We start from the raw sequence: 20,828 nt of genomic DNA on the forward strand, positions 1-20,828 counted from the left end.
AATGTCTAGACTGCATAAAGAACTAAAAAAAAAAAAACAAAGGCCCAAATTTAAATATAAGGGAGAGGAAAAAATATGAGAAACTGAAAAATTGGAAATAAAGTGTTTGTAAATGGGGAGGGGAAGAGGGGGTGAAGGGAGGGCAGGGACAAGGGGAAAAAATGAGAATCAAGACCTATTATGTAAAGGTACAGAATCCCAATGACGAATATAACTGTATTGTATACCTAAATTGTACCAATAAACTCAATTAAAAAAAAAACCACCGGCACAGTAATGAGAAAACTAAAGAATGGGAAAAGTTTGTCAGCTACTCTTCAAATAACTAATGTCTAGACTGCATAAAGAACTAAAAAAAAAAAAAACTAGGCCCCCAAATTTAAAGACTCAATCCAAAAATTGGCATCTAAAAAGAACAGATATGTCTCAGATGAGGAAATACGAATGCCAATAAATACATGAAAAAATGTTCAACAATGCAGGCCATTCAAGAATGGCCTAAGGCCATACCACCCTGAACATGCCAGATCTCATCTGATAGGGGAAATGCCAATTAAAACAATACTGAATTCCATCACACCCCAGGAAAAGTGGCTACCAGCCAGAAACCAACCAATACAAATGCTAGTGAGGCTGTGGGGGAAAAAGGAACCCTCTTCATTGTTGCGGAGTGTAAACTAATATAGCCACTATGGAAATCAGTACGCAGATTCTTCAAAGAACTAAAAGCTAGAAATTCCATTTGACCCAGCTGTTCCCCTTCTAGCTATCTTCCCAAAAGAGTTAAAGACATTGTACCACACTCATGTTTATACCATGTTTCTCCAAAGATAAGACCAAACCAGAAAATAAGCACTGGTCATTACCATGGTGATGGCCAGTGTCACGCAAAAGATTATACCTCAATATCCTCTTGCTTGGTGGTTACTCTGTAATGGCAGATAAGGCAAGATGAATAGGCCTGGCATTTTTTTATCTCTAGTTTTCATGGTTGATTATTTTCCAATTAGGTCTTATATTCAGGGAAACACTGCAGCACACAATTGAAAATAGCTAAATCTTGGAAGCAACCTATACGTCCATCAACAGGATGAGTGGATAAAGAAAATGTTGAATTTATATACAATGGAATACTACTCTGCTGTAAAGGATAAAATTGACCTATTTGTAGGAAAATATATACATTTTGAGGCCACAATGTTAAGGAAGTAAATCAGATACATATGCTTAAATGTCACATGGTTTCTCTTAAACAAAAAACTCAATATATAAATTTGCTATTAAATAAAAGGCAGATAATAGGAAAAAAGGAGATAAAAAAATTATTGATACCCAGCAAGGACAATGTGTCTAAAAGTGTATCTTGCTTTAGTATAATTGTCTTATGTGCTTTATGTTTTTTGGCCTATTATTCTAGTTGTTACTCTGTATGCATGATAAATAATTCATGATAACTTATAAATAAATGAATTTGATGATGGAAAAATAAGAGGGGGATGGAAGGAAGGGGAAAAAGAATTGAAATGTGTTACCGTACATATGCCAATTCCATATAAGGAATGAAACCATTACGCACTAAAAAAAATTAAAAATTAATAGTATGGAGTCACCACCCCAACTATCCCCTCTCTATTACTAGGTCCTTGAAAAAATAAAGGAAAAATTAAGTAATGCAATAGGTGGGTACATACAAATCCACTGAGCATTTAATTTAGTCCATGTATAAATGACTCTAATGGACTAGAGAAATGTGCTGTTAGGCAGAAGATAATCTCTCAGTCTTCAAAATAACCACATGATAGCTAAAAGGAAAGAGAGCCCCTGTTAGTTCTAAATCTCATGAGATGTATTAGAAATGGACTTTGGTATCAGACCAAAGTACAAACCAGGGTTAGCAAACCAATATTAACTGAAAGCAGTATTTCCTGTGTGGCAGAGAACAGTGGTGGGACTGGGAAACAAAGGTGTGTGTGGCAGACACTTCCCTTTCTCACAGCATCTACAGGTCCTATCTTTGAAAAACCTTCAGTCCAATGGAGAAGTAGACAGGTCCTTCTGCCACATGGGAGGAGAAACTGCTTAATCTTTAACCTATTTTAGGAGAGAGGTGGGGGAGACAGAAGTGGGGAGAGAGACACAGGGACTGACAGACGGAGGGAGGGAGGCAGGAAGGGAGAGAGGGAGAGATTTCCCACAATGTAAAAAAAAAAAAAAAATGTTTGATCCGTTCTCTTCCTAAGAGAAGCATTGATAAATTATTTATCCCATGGGCCGGGGATTTCACTCAGTGTTCCGCTGCCTGCCTCATAAGCACAAGGTCCCAAGTTCGATCCCCAGTACCAAAAATAAATAAATAAATCTATCTATGCAGGGGTAGAGACACAGAGTAAGGGATGGAAGCAACACAGGAACCCAGAGCTGGTTGAGGGCCATTATCTAAATAGAGAAGTAACCCAGCTGGGTGTTGGCACCAATGTAGAAGTAAGGTATAATAGCAGCAGAGGACACATGGCAGCATCAGAGCCAGTGGTGTGAGGAAGGCATGTGCTGTGCGGTGGGGAAGGACATTAGAGCATACTGTGTACTGGAAGCCAAGTGGGATGTGCACAGGCTCCAAGCAGGGCTGCTCAGCATCTAGTTTCAGAATCCAAAGTACGTCAGAGACAGAATGAGATGAAAAGGGTCCTTAAGAGACACTGGTTATATACAGATGGATTGAACAGGTAAGCAACTATATTAAAGGGTAATATGACCAAGGTTTCTCACTTACCAAGGATGGAAAAAAAATATGGAAAGGAAGAAAACTGAAGATGAGATTAGATATTGAGGCGAGTATTCTTCAAAACAATCAAGGTCATGAAAGTCAAGGAACTAAAGGAATCTGGGGAGACATGAGTATTAAAGAAAGGTATGTCAAAGATAATGATACAGTGCATTAAGTATTGCTGTTCTCTTATTAGTTTTCCATGAATTTTTTATTTTTTCATAAATTAAAAATTAACTGAAAATAATGGCAAGGCATGGCTGTAGGCTAGATTATTTTGCTATAAATCAAATTATTGGAACCACTGGTGAAACCTGAACAAAAGCTCAGAGTAAGACGGTGGTATTTTACCAATTCCTGGTTAATCCAATAAATTGCTCATCTTGATAGTTATACTGTAGTTATATAAGAGAACATCTCAAAAAAAGAGTACACACTGAAGTATTTAGGAGTAATAAAGTATCACATTAGCAATGCATTCTTAAATGGTTCTGGGGAAAAAACTACATAAATTCTAGCTTTTCTATAAATTGAGATTATCTTATATTTTTTAATTATAAAAAATAAGTCAGAACAGAGACTTCCATATAAAATGAAAATTACTTCTTGTGACCAACATCAAACAGAAGAGCCCAGCTCTACACAAAAATGCGAAAGAAATGATTCAGGGACCCTCATAATCCAGGGGCTGATAGGCCTGGATACAGCCTGACATAGAAGTAAGCTCCGGAGAAAAAGGGGAAGTTTCTCAGGAACCACACACAGGACAAGAAGGTGAAGGACCATGGGGGATACTAGTTAAATGAGACATTTAGGAAAACTGGAACAATTTGAAGTAAGGTAAACTAGAGACATCCAAATTGCAGATGAATCATCCGGACTCCAAGATAACAAAAGTGAAGAATCTTAAAAATGATTAAAAATACTTTCAGTGAAGCACAGAATATGAAGGAAAATACTGAGCATAACACTAGAAAGTTCCACTGGAACTACTGGAAGAGGCCTAAGATACCGGGTGTAGATGACTATTTTATTTGCTAGGCAACAGAGAGATATTAAAGGATTTGAGAACAATATCCTGGTTGCAGGAGAGATTAGGAGAGATCAGAAGAATGAAGATCAGTGGAAGATTATTCTAATAAGATGAGAAGGACTGACATAAATGCAGGAGTAGGAGTTGAGAGATTCAGGAGGCACTATAAATTTGACAGGATTTTCTAACTAATCACATATAAAAAAGGAAAGAATAGAGAAAGATTATTCTGAGCCATGAAAGCACAGGATCCTTAAGAAAAACTGAGCTCCAGGAGGAGGAAGAGGATAAGGGAAGCTAGTGATCTCAATCAACAAATTGATCCTTTGGTATCAATAAAATATTCTATTATTACCTTTCCCAGACTTTGTAAACAGTCTTTTATTAAATTCTCCTCATTACCAATTTGGTTGTTTAATCTGTTTCCTGCTAGGAACTTTATTAATGTGTCCTATTTTATCAAGCCATAATTATCTCCACAATATATACCAAAGCTAAATTTAGTTCTGCCCATTATCTTTACACAAAGTTCTAGTCAAGAGCTTTTTCTAACTGGCCCATTCTATTTTTGGTTTCTTTTGTTGCTTTTCAAGATGCTGCAGCATAATCAGATGTGGTATACATCTTCACCAACCACCGTGGAAACTTGTGTCTACAGGGAAAGATCTGAGAACATCAGAAGAGCTCACACCTGAAGATCAAAGGCAACAACTTCCTTATCTGATAAGCAACACACAGCACCACATAAACTAGCTCAGCCTTCCTGACGTATGGTTCTCCTCTTTGAAGATTATCTGTCAAAGGCCTGTAAGTCTACCTGTCCTACCAAGAATGTGGGACTGGCAAGCAGGTGCCAAAGAATGACTCAGCTAAGCTACTGGCACTGAAGAAATAAACTTTCCTTGCTTACCTAACAAAATAAAACATATTGAGATACTGAAGAACGAAGCAAGTAACCAATCACTAGCCTATCTAAGAGAATCTTGGAATGGCCAACCCACCTACTGAAATCACAGCCTCGAGAGTCAAACTCCACCAAAGCTAAGGTTCCCCAATAAGCTATGGTCCAAAGTAAAATACTTATCTAGGACTCAGCAGCACTGAGGACAATGGTGCAAAAGAATTGAGTTGTGAGGGTAGAAATTCAGCAAAACTTAGCTTTGCGAGTTCTAGAAAGCACACCGTAAATTCAAAATATCACAAAGAAAAGACCCTAAATCCTGGAATATCAAATCAGAAAAATATGCTTGTTATAGTTTAAATCTGAAGTGTCGCCCAAAGATTCATTGATAGGATTAATCCCCCAATGGAATGAAGTTGAGAGGTGGGGCTTAGAGTAAATCATGATGATACTAACCATTAGTGGGTTCTTAGAAACTGGGGCCTCATTGGAAGAAGTACGTCACTGGGCGTATGGTTTTGAAGAGAATATCTTGTCCCTGCCCCTACCACCACCACCACCGCTCTCTCTGGCTCTTTTCCCTCTCTGCTTCTTGGCTACCATAAGGTAAGCAGCTTTCCTCTGCTACACCTTTGTTCCAGACCGAAACCTCAGAAACTATGAGCCAAAATAAACCTTTTTTCCTTTTCTCAGGTACACTGTCACACGAACAAAACACTAACACAGGCCAAATGGGATGTATCAAAGTCCATCTTTGTGATAAATCACTAAAGCAAATAAGAGACAGATTGGTAAAAAGTCCAACTAATTGGAAGCAGGAGAGATCACTGAGGAGGGCAGTGGCATATGAGAAGCAGAAGACAAAAAGGCCACTAGAAATGTTGCTAGGATTATGAATTGCATCTCTTTTAAGAAATAATAGCATAGAATGAAATTCCTATTCAATCTTATTGTTAATATATAGCTTACACTTTAAAAATACCACCAACCTAGGACTACCTGTCTGACCCTAACATGAATGAGATTATATTTACAAGGCAAAACTCTGGGTGCTCTTCTTCCATTCAAGCCTTCTCTAAACTAATGGAGCTCTCCAACAAGAACTGCCTCCACATCAGAGGAGCGTCAATGCACAGGAAACATATTTCCCAGAGAAACCTCGGAAACTCATTTACTGAACTCTACGATATCTGTATATTTTGGAATATAGTCACATTTTCAAAGGATATAGTTGCTATATCTTACTAAATGGTTCAACAAAAATTAGACTGTGCATTAAGAAGTAAAAACAGTGGGTTTGATTACAGGAGCTAATAAAGTATTCTCTAAATAATGAAAAAAAGAATAAGATAAGACTATAAGAGCAAGAAGCAATTTAAATATGTTCAGGGACCATTTTCACCTCCAGGATTAAGGATTATTTTAATGTTACATCACTGCCTTTTGTCTTTTACTTTCCTTTTTAGTTTTATTTTAGGATCCCCTATTTTTAATGTTCATACAGAGATTTCTTTAACTGAAATACCGAATAGTTTCTTTGGTGTGAAAAACTATAATAGTACACAGGATCCTAATGAGATAATTAATAATGTGAAATAGGAAGTAAAGGGCTAAAGGTTTAAGGAAAGTGGGAAGGGTGGGGAAAGGTAATAAGGGAGAGGAAAAAAAAATATGAGAAACTGAAAAAATGGAAATAAAGTATTTGTAAATGGGGAGGGGAGGAGGGGGTGAAGGGAGGGCAGGGACAAGGGGAAAAAATGAGAATCAAGACCTACTATGCAAAGGTACAGAATCCCGATGATGAATGTAACTGTACTATATACCTAGAATGTACCAATTAACTCAATAAAAAGAAAAAAAAGAAGTAAAAACATATGAATACATCATGTCCACAGAATGAAAATGGTAGAACAAAAAGGACCTTTCAACAGCACACTTTAGATACAGTATATTTACTGTTCCTCAGAATATCTAACACCATCTAACAAAATAAAAACAAATTTGTTGTTAGCTAAAACTTGTAACTAGGTATAACTATTATAATCTCAGATTCCAAATTTTTATTTCATCACAAAAAGTCTCATTCCCACTAACTTCATAATGGAGTAAAAACTAATATTTTAAAACAAATATACAGTATTTTGAAAGACATGAAATTGGAAATGGGAACTAAAATAATAATACATCATTTAACAATAATACACCTAGCAAAAAAATGTTGAAATCTGACAAAACATGAAGAGTTAGTGAAAATGTTGAGAAATAAAAGCTTGCATACGTCACTGGTGGAATAAATCCTTCACCTCTTCTCTGTATTAGAAATAATCCATATCTTTGCCAGATGACTTTACACAAATACCCATTAGAATAAACAGAGTATATTTTCCCTTCTCACAGAGGTTGGCTTGGCCCTGTGAGTTGCTCTGAGCAATAAAAGGTAGAGGGAATGACAGTGAGCCACTTCTAGGTACGGCCCACGTGAGGTTTTACATATTTCCACCCACCTTCTGCTCTGGCACTTCCCATGATAAGAACACGCCCTGATTAGCTGTTTGTCCCAAAGAATGAGAAAAGAGCTGACTTGAACCCAATGTCAATCAAGTCTGCAAACTGAAGTCTAGATTCTGGTGTTGAAAATCTATCCCAGTTCATCTGAATTGCAATAACATAGGTCAACAGGGGAAAAAAGACATACTTACTGCCTTAAGAGACTAAGTTTTGAAGCACTTTGTCTTCCTCTTTGTTTTAATGTAGTGTTGTTGTGGCAATCACTAACTAGTAACAATCATTCTCTACAGCCATGTGGCAACACCTAACAAAGCTGAAGATGCTCATATAGCCTAGAAATGGATACTTCTGGTATGTGTTCTCAGACAAATCGATCTAACACCTCCTTTAATGAACAGCTTATTTAAACACCTCTTTCTATCCTGCAAGAAACTGAATAAATAATCTGTCTAGTAACATAAATTTTTTAATTGACATAATACCCTAACTACAATATAAAGAAAGGCGGGTGTGGTGGCATAAGCTTGTAACATCAACATTCTAGACTACAAGTTGGAGCCCAGCCTTGGCAACTTAGCAAGACCCTGTCTCAAAATATTTGTTTGTTTGTTTGTTTGTTTTGGTACCGGGAATCAAACTCTGGACCTTGTGCTTGCAAGGCAGGCAGCAGCATCACTGAGCTAAATCCCCGGCCCAACCCTGTCTCAAAATAAAAAATATAAAAGGCCTGAGAATGTAGCTCAGCTCAAAAATACTAGGTTCAGGCTCCAGTGTGCAGGTGCACCATGTGTGTTAAACAGAATATAATTTGTAAGGAAGGCAGGAATAGGAAGACACAAGAGGCTTACAGTGCAAAGTTTAAGGGGGCAAAGTCATGTAAGTGCTGAACTTGCACCTGCAGGACTCAGAGTATCCCCTTAAAGTTTGCAGCTAACAACCCATTTGTCTCACACTTGTCCTGGTCCTACTTAAATATAATTTTATAAAAAATGCAAATGTCTTGGTGATTCCGATGGAGGACTTAATGAGTACTTAATCATTTGTACCCCTATGTAACATCACTGTGAATGCAAACCCTACTAGTGACTCAGATACTATAAAAATGGCATTCCTATTGGAGTCGTGAGTTTCCAAACAGTAAACAATTCTCAGTATACCTCTGAATAAAGTGAACTCTTCCTTCACCTTTCATGGCAGTTGAATTCTTAAAAACAATAGCATACATGATAAACTATACCAAATACTGAGATAGATACCCCACCTGTGTATTGGGTAAAAGACTTAATGTACAAACAGGCAACACAAGACCATATATTAAAATAGAATTCAGGCCCACAACCTGCAACAACCAGTCCAGAAAACCAAGTCACAATGCTGTGGACTGAATGTTTATGTCTCCCCAAAATTCATACATTGAAGTCTAATCCCCAATGTGATATATGGAGGTGGGACTTTTGGTCATGAGGATGAAGTCTTCAATACCTCAATATATGAAGAAAAGAGGCTACACTGTGGTCCTCATTCCATTTCTCCATACCCATACCAAGGACTGTGACTTGCTAAACATACGACTCAATGAATTGATTCATTCATGGTTAGATACTACAGGTCCAACATACAAAAATCCCTTTCTACAGTGCAACAAATCAACAAAACAAGACCTGAGAAGAAATTAAGGAATTTCACTTTGAAATTACCCATAAGGTTTAAGAAATTCCAGATAAATTATGAAAGTAGGCAACAGAGTACAAAGAGTTAAGCAGTAAAGTTAAGAAATAAATACAAAAGCTTATTTATTTGGACTAGGAATGGAGTTCCTACTACTGCTGTCAAACATTTCCCCTCAAAACTGAAGGAAAACAGAAAACAACTGAGGACATGTATGTAAGCACGAAAAAGGTGAACAGATCCACTTAAGTCAGTGTAGAAGTTAACTCCAGAAAAACCTGATTGAGTCAGACAATGAGAATTATAGCAAAAACTCAGGATTATAGTAGTAGCAGCAACAGTAGGCTACAACTAAATATCAACAATGTATTGAGTACTTAGATATGCTGGCATTGACTTAGGCTTTACTTATTTAATATTCGTAATAATCTTGAGGTGTTATAAATAAGGTAACTAGTGTTAAGATCACAGAACTGGTACACAATTTAAACCCACACTTTAACCTTGTGCTAAAATGTGGTATGGGCACCATCAACTTTACTATACTACATGTTAAAGTAGAGAGGTGGGCTGCAATTAGCAGAAAGGTCCCACGCGACTTCACCAGCTACACCTCCAAACCTGCCCCCAGGTCTGACTAAACTGCCTGACCAAAACCATTGTTTGATGGCCCTGACAACAGAACTAATGAGAAGGGAAGATGGGACAGGAATCCTAAGTGCCAGGAGCCAGAATTCAGCCAGAGTTCAGCTGGTACATTTACAGAGAAGGGGAGCATTTGGGGGCCTCTGAGGGCAGGTAGGTGCTGCTGGGCCCTGTGAGGGGCTAGAGCCATCCAGAACAGGCCAGGAATTGTTATTACATATTCACACAAACATATCCTTAGTCCTACTCACTAGCCAAATAAGTTTAAGTTACTTTGTGACTAGTGCCAAAAAAAAGAAGTAGGAATGATAAAAACTCACAAATAGCTAAACAAATCCTTTGATATTCCCAACACTTTGTCACATAGAGCATGGGTGGTTTGATTTCCTAACAGTTATTTTATTTCTAAAAGTAACATATGACATGTTAATTTTTTTATTGATTTGAGAATTTTACTATCCTTTTTTAGAAATTTTTCAACATTCTACAATAAGAAATCCAGAACAGGGAATCACAGATATATAATATTATGGTACAAGAAGCAATCGTTTATTTGTTCTCCAGTTCCTCTAAAAAAAAAAACAAGAATGAAAATAATGAGCCAGATCTAGGAAAGAACTGTTTTTGCTTAAGTGCAAGCTGAAAATAGAGTGATTTCACAAACAGTTGGAACTCCTGCCTACAAATATATCTGAACTTTCCTAAACTATTTAAAACATCCAGTAAAAACAACTTACCTGAAAGGAGTGATACTGTCTATCTACCTGTATGTCTCAATTTTCTGACAGGCTAATCACTGCTAACAAGATATATCCATAAAGCCAAGTAGCAAAAGTATTAATATGTGAATACCATGTTTTCATGAAATGTAACAGATTATGGAAATAATAAATGACTGTGACAGAGGCTATAGTTACTAAAAAGACACTGTTGCAATATCTACATATTTTTGTATTTCATTTTGTTTTTACAGAAGAAAATACTTTAAAAGGACTCTATATTTTACTTTCTTAAAGGCACTTTGTTTTTAATATTTTTGGTGCTGGGCAGTGAACCCAGAGTCTCATGCATGCTAGACAAGCATTCTACCACTGAGCCCCTATATTTCATATCTAAGCTGCACCTGTTCCTAGAAAGTGAATTAATCATGAGAATGGCTGGCCATAATGTTCACATCAGAGTAGGCAGAAAATTCTTACTTGTGATCGCTGCTACACAGATCCATTTTCTCTTCTAGTTCCAGCCTGACAATGGCTATATTTACCAATATAATTTAATAAATAAATTTAATTCAGATCTTTCCCCAAACAGTAGCACTGTTGTTTGTCTTGTCCTTTTTAAGGATATTATTTCTCTCCTCTATCACATTTATTTCATGGTAAAGCTAAAAATGTTCATTTTTTTATAACTGTAATTCCTTAACTATCCTTTAGAAGCTCCCAGAAATTGTTACATTATTTTCTTTAGACAGTAAAAAATAAGTCAGTGTAGGGGTCAGGGATTCAGCTCAGTCAGTGGTTCTGCAACCTGCTTCACAAGTGCAAGGTCTCGAGTTTGATCCCCGGTAACAAAAAAAAAGTCAAACATTAGTAGTATTTTTATAGCCCAACCTAATTAACACCTGCATATATTTGCTCAAACTTAGTGTTACACTGCCATTTATTCTGTAATTCGTTCCAGAAACAGAATTTGTTCAAATAATTTAAAAGAAAACATTTTTACTGTTTATGATTAAATTTTGTATACAATTTCAAATTACATTTTGAGAATTTTATTAAATGATTATAAAACTTTCAGTTTAGAGAAAAAACTCAGGAAGTGAGTTTCTAATATTAAAAAATTATAATGTAGCTTAATCGTGCTTCATCTCTCAAATGTAATGGTATAATTTAAAACACTTTCCTTTAAGTTACAAAACCATTATCCATAAGAAATATATTTCTGCAACATACACAAGTTAAGAAAATTATATTTTCTCTAAACCATAGCATCAACTAAGCCTGAACTGAGAAAAGTATAATTTGTTTAGTTTTGCTTTAAAGATGATAACGATATAGAATAATTCTACACACATACACATACACACACACCACACCCCAACTCGGGTTATACCAGTTTGTTACACTTCACAAATCTAATCTATGTCACATAAGCAGAATCAACTAAGTTAAGTGGCTGTAACAAATTGCAAAGCACCCCAACAGCACTATTTTATTAGTTCTTTTAGGAATACTAAATAATCACGATTTATCTGATGAATGAAAAAGACCAACATGGAAGGTAAGTAAATTTCATTCTTATAGTTCAAGATTAGTAGACTAGAAATTTAAAAAGCTTCCCAGAGAGAACTACTGCTAATGAAATAATACCTCAGAATGGTATTACAACTGACTTCAAAATAAAACAAAGCCTCTACTCTAGATCCCTCATAAATTCAGAACCAAAATGGTTATGTATAAAAGCTGCTGCTTTTTAAAGACCTCAGTGCTTTTTATACCTCCGTGCATCTACTGTTTGTGTTATTTTAAATTGTTAAGCTTTTTCATCATAAAACAAATAGGACTTGCACCTAAGAGATTTCTTTAAAATCCTTTAGCTCTCTAAATGTTTGCTAAAACTTCTGAAAGATGGACTGACATTTTGCCAAGATCTTTTATTAGATCTGTAGATCAATTTAGGAACCAAAGTTAGAGGTCTCCACAGTTATGAGCAACTGGTACACTTTGTTTCCAAAAATTCATAGGGTTAAAAAAAGCCTTTCAGATAAATGCTGCCTTATTTTGGGGAGAGTTAATAACTGCAATTAAACAATGATCCTTCTGACCAGGGCCACAGCTAACAAAATACTGCTAGAGCTAACTGGGCCTGTCAGTTTATTTTAGCAAAGTAGGTAGTGCACAAATGCCTGTTACATTTAAATAATGGGTAAGAGTAACACATGTACAACTGTCCTGTTCCACTGTAACATCAAGAAAGTTTCATTATGTATTTTCTTTCTTCTGGAAAACTCAAAACTCTGTAAAACTCTTCACAATGGTATATTAAATACATCAAGGATGCCAGGAGATATTATTTCCTGTATGCAACAAACATTCTTCAATAGTGTGGTTCCAAACAATCAATAACCTGTTTTCCTGATTGGTGCAATTTCTGAAAGAATATACAGGAGAAAAAGACCACATATATTTTAACCTATCATTTCACTGTGAGAGCCACACCTATAGCATACAAGCTTCTGGCAAAGCAGGCTACTGTAATACTTTAGGTTGAAAAGTATTTTATAGTCTAAAAAGCACTTTCTTACTCATTTTACTTTCTCATATGAAGCTGTAGTGTAGTCAAAGGACTAATTCCTTCACCAAGCTGGCAAGGAGCCATCTTAACACAAACATTCAGAGAATAGCCATGGATGTGCCTTTTACAGACTAAAACATATAAACACACTATAAATTGTATTTGTCCAGTTGCACATTTTCAGACAATATCATGCTAGCCCTGCATCCAATCACTGAACCATTCCCACCCATCTTACAACTCTTTTTTTTTTTTTAAAGATAGAGTCACCCTCTGTAGCTCAGGCTAGCCCTGTACTACAGAGCCCAGGCTGGCCTGAAACTTGCTGCAATTCTCCTGCCTAGCACTCCAGAGTGTTGGAATTATAGGTCTGCGCTATCAGGCCTAGCAGCTCACCAACCATGACTATACTCCACTATCTCTCCTTCCCCTTTTGTTTCCTAGGTTTCTCCATTAATTCTTCCCCTGGCAATCACCTCTGAATATGCAGGAATATACTTTCTCCTTCCTGTCTTTGAACGTTTGCCCAACTACGCCAGAAGAATCCTCTAAGATTCAGTTGTGAGCCAACTAATAAGCCTAGTCTTCAGTGCTAAACCACAGCAACATCCCTATGAACTCAAAAAAACGAAAACCTTCAGAGGTGAAGGGAAATAAGAATAGGACCACAAGTGCCAACAATCTTGGAAAGTGTTAAAGATACCCAATCTAAGTCACACATCCATCTTTTCAAGTATCACCAATGAACAATGAATCCAAAATGGAAATGCAAACAAGAAAAGTCACAATCCTTGCTCTCAAGCTCTTTTGAGTATAGTAAGGAAATAGTCCCTTCTAAAAGTACTACAAAAATCTCCACTAAGTTTTCATCCTCATTCATAAATTAATATGAACTTTAAATATATTCATTTGTATTGTTAAGACAAACAAGTAACTATTCTTTTTGTTGTGAACAATCTTCATTCCACACACGTACAAAAAGGGAACCAACCATCTTAAGGGACACAAATAGGCTTTTGCAAACAATTCCAAGGAGTCTAAAATCAATGACAAATCAGACTGCACAGTGCCTGACTCGTATAATAATTCAATAAAATTAAGAATTCTTCATCCTTCCTTAGTTCCAATCAACTGATGTATACAAAAAACTTTTTTTGTGGTTGGTACAGGGGATTGAACTCTGGAGCTTGTGCTTGTGAGGCTGTCAGCTAAATCCCTGGCCTTTTTTTTTTTTTTTTTTTTTTGGTCAACCTTATTTTTAAGATGTAATGTGATTCCTCATAGGAAGCAAGCACATCGGAAAGTATTAACAAACTTGAAAGCATATTAGAGGATGCTGATTGTACAACAAAGAAAACAAGTGCAGAGGCGTAGAGGAAAAAAACTGACAGGACATTGTGTGTCCAAATAATATATAATACAGATTCAATTTTACAGGCACTTGCTTCTCTAAATGATTGAATAAACTAAGTAGTGGGTGAATTAATGAATAAATGAACACAGTTCAGTCAATGAAATGAACAAGTACAACTAGGTTTATGTTATATGACTACTGATGTTATTTATGTGCTATGCTTAGCGCTCAAAGCTAAATGTTATCTCATTTAGACATCAGGATAAACAAGCCTATGATATAGATTACTGTCATCATCTTATAAATGGAAAGCCTTACAAAGTAATTTGTCTAAAGCTACCCAACATGGAAAACTAGAATTTGAATTCAAATCTTCTAATTTTATATACAGTGCTCCTTTCATTTCATCATAGCCAATTTTCTCAATAGATACATATTTTGTGCAGAAAGAAATACTCCAGAAAAATTGGCTATAAAACAAACTTCTATAATGCTTAAACTATTTTCACCCTAGCCTCTCATAACTTTAGAAATGATTCCTAAAGTTAGAGGAGTGAACAAGCTAATACATGAACTTGAAATGATGCTGAGAGATGCTGAAGTATTTCTAATCACTTCACATTATGTTTCTATGTGTCAAGTTTCATTATGCCAGTTAATGTTGCTCAGAAAATTTTCCCAACTAAATCTTTCTTCTGCTTTATTTTCCACATAAATAACAATTTCTTCCTTGTTGGTAGAACCCTAGGCTACAACCTTACAGATAAGTGCTTAATTCTGTAAATCCTGGTTTGCCACAGCAAGTTATGTTACCCAAATGGGCTCCCAAAGCTACCAAGCTTTGATTCTTAACACTCTTTATATTAAATTTACAATAGGGACCAGACAACAGCCTTCCTTAAATCCTACCCTTAAAGAACAAATCTAAATATACTGATACCTTGAAATATCAGGAAACATTTCAGGCTACTCTTTATCATTTTACTTAGTAAACATGATTCTTAACCTCCTAAGAAATGACGACATGGTAGGTTTCCAAATCATTTCCTAAAGGACGTTACTGCCAAGTTACCTCAACCAACCGGCATAGTTTTCCCTTCATTTAACAAATACAAATTGAGTGTGTGTCGAGCCCAGCCACTGTTCTAGATTCTGAGGATACACAGTAATACAAACAAGACAAAGGGGGTCCCTACTCTCGTGGAATTTACAGTCACATGTAAGACAAAGTAGTAAATTAATAGACAAGAATTACATCAAAACAGTGTGAAGCTCTATGCAGAGAATTCAAGTCTGGTGAAATGACAGTGACACAACAGTCATTTTTGAAGCCTCTCAAAAGAAGTGAATTTAAGCAGAGATGTGAATGGCAAGAAGACGACCATTCAAAAATCAAGTGGCACAGCATTCTGGTTGGAGGGAACAGCCAACACAAAGACCATCACACAGGAACAAGCTCAGCATGTTTAAGACTAAGGAAGAATCCCAGCTTGAGGGGAATGGGTAGCAAAAGAGGTAGAAGTTCAGATTCTAGGGGTAAGAAGGGGGCTAGAAGATCAAACTTTGTAATATATTTGTATTTGCTTTTCAGTGCAGTGAAAGTCATTGAAGAAAGAAGCTACATAAAATGTGGTTGTATTCACTAAGGACTAGAATGAGTCAAAACTATATGTATATGTGTGTGTGTGTGAATATATACATAATTTTTCTGGGTAGATTTGAAAATCTGCCATGTCATCATTTCTTAGGATGATATACATTTAATATTTACATACTTTTATGCTGCTACACTCAATGAAATTCATCCGAAGACACCGAGACAGAATCCTGGAGCTAGAAGGAATCTTCAGGAATATAAACCCATCATTTTATATACCCAGAAGCTGAAGGCTGCTGAAAAAGGCATCAATAATAATAGTTCCAGCACTCAGGGACTGAGGGAGAAGGACTGCCTTGAGTTCAAGGCCAACTTTGGCCACAAAGTGAGTTCAAGACTAGCCTGAACTACATCATAAGACCCCGTCTCAAAAAAAAGAAAACAAAACAAAACAAAAAAGAAAAGGTAATCCATTGGTTATTGCTGAGAGAAATACCTCCAAGGGTAAATAAGAGCAACTAAGGAATCTCAGATACAACCTAAACTCAAAGCTGACATTAATCAGAAAAAGTGCTCTTTCAGGTGTTCATAAACTAGACCACCACGAATTAGATAAATAAGACCAATCATACTATTTAAGTTTTAGTGACAGCCTGTTACCTCAATGTAAAGCTGAAAGCAGATAGCACAGACCCAGTAAAGTGATCAATTCCACTGTACCAGTCCCAACTTACTACATACACAGTAACATGGAGATTTATTCATCCAGTAAAGAAGGACCTACCCTGTGCAAAGCATCAAACTAGAAGTCAAAGAATTAGAGCCTAGTAGAAGCGATAAATTTTATGCATACAAAAGAAACACACAGAGAGACACATGTAAGGTATAAACTGCCAACAAGCCTCCAAAAGAACACTGTGCAAGCTAGAGAAAAAGTGTCCTTCAGTTGAAGGGCTCAGAAGGCAGCACACAAGCTGGTTTTGTATTGTTTTTTGGTTTTTTTGAGACAGAGTCTCACTATGTAGTTGAGACTGACCTGGAATTCACTATGTAGACCAGGCTGGTCTTGAACTCACAGCAATCCTGCTGCCTCAGCCTCGGGAATGCTGGGATTACAGGCATGCACCACCATGCCCGGCAACACAAGGTGGTTCTTGAAGGATGGGTGTTGTCTTAGTTAATTTTCTCATTGCTGAGACGAAATTCCTGAGACCCAAAAGTAAAGGAGGAAAGGCTATTTACCTCACAGTCTGTAGAGGTTGCAGTCCATAATTGCCTGGCTCCAAGGCAGGATGGCATGGCAGACAGGTATTGCAAAGGAGAAACAGTTCATGGTGGGCAGAAGGTAGCAAAGCAAACAAGGGACCTTAGCAGCTTTTTATGCCCCTTTTATAGCTAAGTAGGCTACTCGGATTAGAGAAGTGCCAAAGCAATCAGTGGATTCATTTTGTAATCATCCATCCTTAATCTCAGCACCCTTAATCCTGGCACTGCATCCTGAATCAGTCATGCACTCTAGATTCAGACACCTCTGAAAAAGCCACGCTTATGACCAAATGAAGCTTTGACATCTAAACATCTAAACAGAAGCTATAACAGGTGTGATTTACAGCTAGAGGAGATCATTTTGGACAATATGCAAAAACAGGGGCAAAAGTCATATATATAAAACTGCAATTAAGCCAGAGAAGGAAGATACCCAGGGTGTTAATTAAATTTAGAGCAATCATTTTTGACATAAAAAAAAACTGAGCTGTAGCTAATATGATTTCAACAGTATGAGTTTTGGATCTGTATTTATCATCTTAACATAAAAATGCTTTATAACACAAATAACTTTAAATTAGGTCAACCTACTATAGATTAGTTTTCTAAAAGGAATGAAATAGGAATTCAAGATGTCTAAAAACCTGCATTTCAGGAAATAAAACTGGAAAATCACTTAAGCTACTTAGTTCAAAAATTGCAAAGGTGAATATTTTAAGAAAAGGTATGTCACATAGGGTGTTTCAAACACAATATTTAAAACCTAGAATAAAGAATAGATGAGAGAGTGCTACTAGCATCACAGTATAAGGAAATTATCATGCTGCTTTTTAGACAAATCTACCTATTATTTTAATAATACCTTTCATTACTGCTTCGACCCACAATTAATTTCCTACTCTTCTGGAAAAGCACTGTTTTATGATATTAATTCAGTTGAAAAATGACAAGTAATATAACTTGGAGTATTTTTAAATCTTGTTAAAAGTTCATTCTATTCTCAGTGAATCACAAAATTATTTTAACATTCTCCTACTCAACAGTGAATTATCAGTTAACCACTGTGAGCTACCACTAATGTGTTTATTTTCTCCCCTTTTTAAAAAATAATTTTTCATTACAAGATTTGATAGCCTTTGTGAAGTCTCCTGTGTGTTTTCTAGCAGAATAAAATTTTTTGAACTATATCTAAATGGTACTGTCATTGTCCAATGGAAATCAAGCAAACTCAGCCTGAGAGTAAGGAAGTTGTATCATGAAACTAAATTTTTTTGTTTTGTTTGTTTGTTGGTTGGTACCAGGGATCAAACTAGGGACCCTGTGCTTGCAAGGCAGGCAGTGGTGGAATCACTGAGCTAAATCCCTAGCCCATGAAACTAAATTATTTTTAAAAGAACCTTAAAGTACACAACACATGATCTAAGGGCTTTTTTAAAAGGATGGTATAGTTGTTCATTCAAGTCCTTTATTGTCTTGAATTAAAATTTCCTATGATTCATTGTTCTCTGAATCTGACCCACACTTAAGCATCTCCATGCCTTCAGGAGGTTGAGCATCCCAAACTCAGAACCACAACTGTCTTCACATTCCAAGCCTCAGTTCAAAGGAATTCCCATCAACTTTCCCTGCTCCACCTTGCATAATGAGAAGATGTGCTCATGTTATAAACTCCTTATTTAGCTCGAGTTTCATAAACTTGCACATTTTTTTCTCATAATAGAACCTACCATAATGCTCTATGCATAGGAGGTATTTGAGAAGTTCACAAAATAAAACAAGCATAAAATGAGGTTAAAATTATTTAAATTCCCACAAGTAATCAAGATACTGAAGATGTCGTACAGATCTCCAAGAATAACTCAGAATATTTTACCAGATTCTATCTCATACCATGCAGAACTGGACCTGTGTCATGGAAACCCTGGCTTCTGGCTACCCTGTAGCTCTGCCTCACCAGATTGGTATGGGAGACACATACAGACCCACAACTCCCCTTAAAGCAGTTCTAGATTCAACAGCCTCTCCAGGGACACACTTGGCTTCATCACAAGAAGGGCAAGCAGCACAGAATTTAAGGAAAACAAAATTAGCCCCATAGGAACCTATTTAGGGATCCCTGCAAGTAGTATAATCACAGAAGGGTAAATCTTGCCTCACTTATAGGGGGGTGCTGATTAGCAAGTTCTTTCTCTGAAACTTTCCCCTCAATAACTTACAGAAATTTGTTCCCAATGGGAAGGGGAATTGGCAAGGAAAAGAGGGAATTGAGAAAGCAATCTTTTGGCATCCTTCCTCCTATCGTTTCTCACTTTTACTTAGAAGAAAAAAGGCCTCCAATGTCTGTCAGTACTTCTCAAAAAACCTAATCTGTTCTAGGCTGGCTCACTTCCCTAATTTCATGTCTCAAAACTGATGCCAAAGCCTCTCCTCTGATACATTCTCATAGGAATAGAACAGAGGTGAATGTTCTCTGTGTGCTTCTCTTTTTATCTTCCTTTATGACTAAAATCTGCATAAAACTACACTAAAAACAAAAGTCCAGCATCACTGGAAAAAGTTTCAGCCTTATTCAATCATGACACTACAGAAAATGTTCTCATACTTTAAGCCCAAGTGAGAAATGCCCCTATACAAATTGACAAAGGTATCTACAGAGAAATGCTAAATTTAAAGTTGCTAGGAGAGGACCTAACAAATTTCTTTCATAATCTACACCTTTTCCCAATAGATATTTTCTTTTTACCTGTTCCGTCTAAAGCACTGCTATGTGGCACTCGTGCACACATGCACGAATATATGCACAGATGTTGACTTAACCTATTGTATTTAAGTAAGCATGGCACACACACAATGTGTATCAATAAGAAAGTGTCATAGTTTTTAAATTTCTTCAATAAATTTTCGGGGAGAAACAAAACCAATGCATTTACCAGTAAATACATGATACATATACTCAAATTCTTAGAAAGTTTAGGACTTTGAGACTAGAAGGTATTATGAAAGACATTTGCCTAAAGCAAGGAAGACAATATTGCGACAAGCAGCCATCCTAAAAGATGAGAAGCCCAAAAGCCAGGGTCTCTGAAATGACTCCATTCAAAGGGCTGAGCAGAGCCTATTCAATGGGAGAGAACTCCAGGGTACAGAATCTTACCACCTCCCAGTGACACTATCCAAGGAATGACTGTGAAAATAGCCTAAGACGCTGAAGTTTAGTATCATAAGCACAAACCCTCACAAAAATGAGCACATTCTCCTAGGTGTTCTGAAGAGTTTTTACGAATTTACAAGCACATTTCCAGACCTATAATATGTAAATCACACGACAGAAGATAAAGATAATATTTAGACCGTAAGAATTTCTCAGAGTACTGAAATAAAAAAAAATTTTTTAAATGTTGAGTCCATTATTACTTCCCGACTTCAAGGACTGTACCCCTTCCTTAAAAATATACTTTGTGCTTCTTAACTGTCTCTGCAGTGTTACTCTTGGCCTGCGTTTTCTCAGTGGTGGTATTTGTTAACGATTCAGTCGGCTGGCTCCACGTTTATGAAGATCCTGTCCTAATTACCGTCTGCTCTTACGGTCGCGGACAGGAGACTCGCGGGGCGCACCGGTTTAGAGGGGAAGGACACCCGGAGAGGTCCCTTAAAACGTCAACGGGGACCATCCGAAATTCCAGATCTCCAGTCCGTCCTCCGTCCTTCCACACTCCGTTTGGAGACCTGACACGTCATCTGTCGGAAGCCGGGCGACCACCCTCGCAGCCACCTAGCGCTGGGCTCAGCTCGGGGCCC

At 36.8% G+C, this 20,828-nt stretch overlaps 1 protein-coding gene across 6 annotated transcripts in view; it reads right to left on the reverse strand.

Moving 5' to 3' along the window:
• St7 (suppression of tumorigenicity 7) overlaps positions 1 to 20,828 on the reverse strand; it is a 315,589-nt gene that overhangs the window by 289,888 nt on the left and 4,873 nt on the right. Inside the window, exon 1 of one of the 6 annotated variants that reach the window (XM_010621887.3) lies at positions 20,603 to 20,817. The exons of 4 other annotated variants lie outside the window; for them this stretch is intronic. Coding sequence is in view for 1 of the 2 variants with exons in the window: in XM_010621886.3 (XP_010620188.1) it covers position 20,501 (1 nt within the window). In the remaining variant the exon portion in view is untranslated. Of the gene's footprint in view, positions 1 to 20,500; positions 20,818 to 20,828 lie in introns of those variants that run through there. One more of the 6 variants, XM_010621886.3, reaches the window with a different exon arrangement.

This window comes from Fukomys damarensis, unplaced genomic scaffold (genome assembly GCF_012274545.1).
Source record: "Fukomys damarensis isolate Sample0158 unplaced genomic scaffold, DMR_v1.0_HiC HiC_scaffold_4, whole genome shotgun sequence".
Taxonomy (NCBI): domain Eukaryota; kingdom Metazoa; phylum Chordata; class Mammalia; order Rodentia; family Bathyergidae; genus Fukomys; species Fukomys damarensis.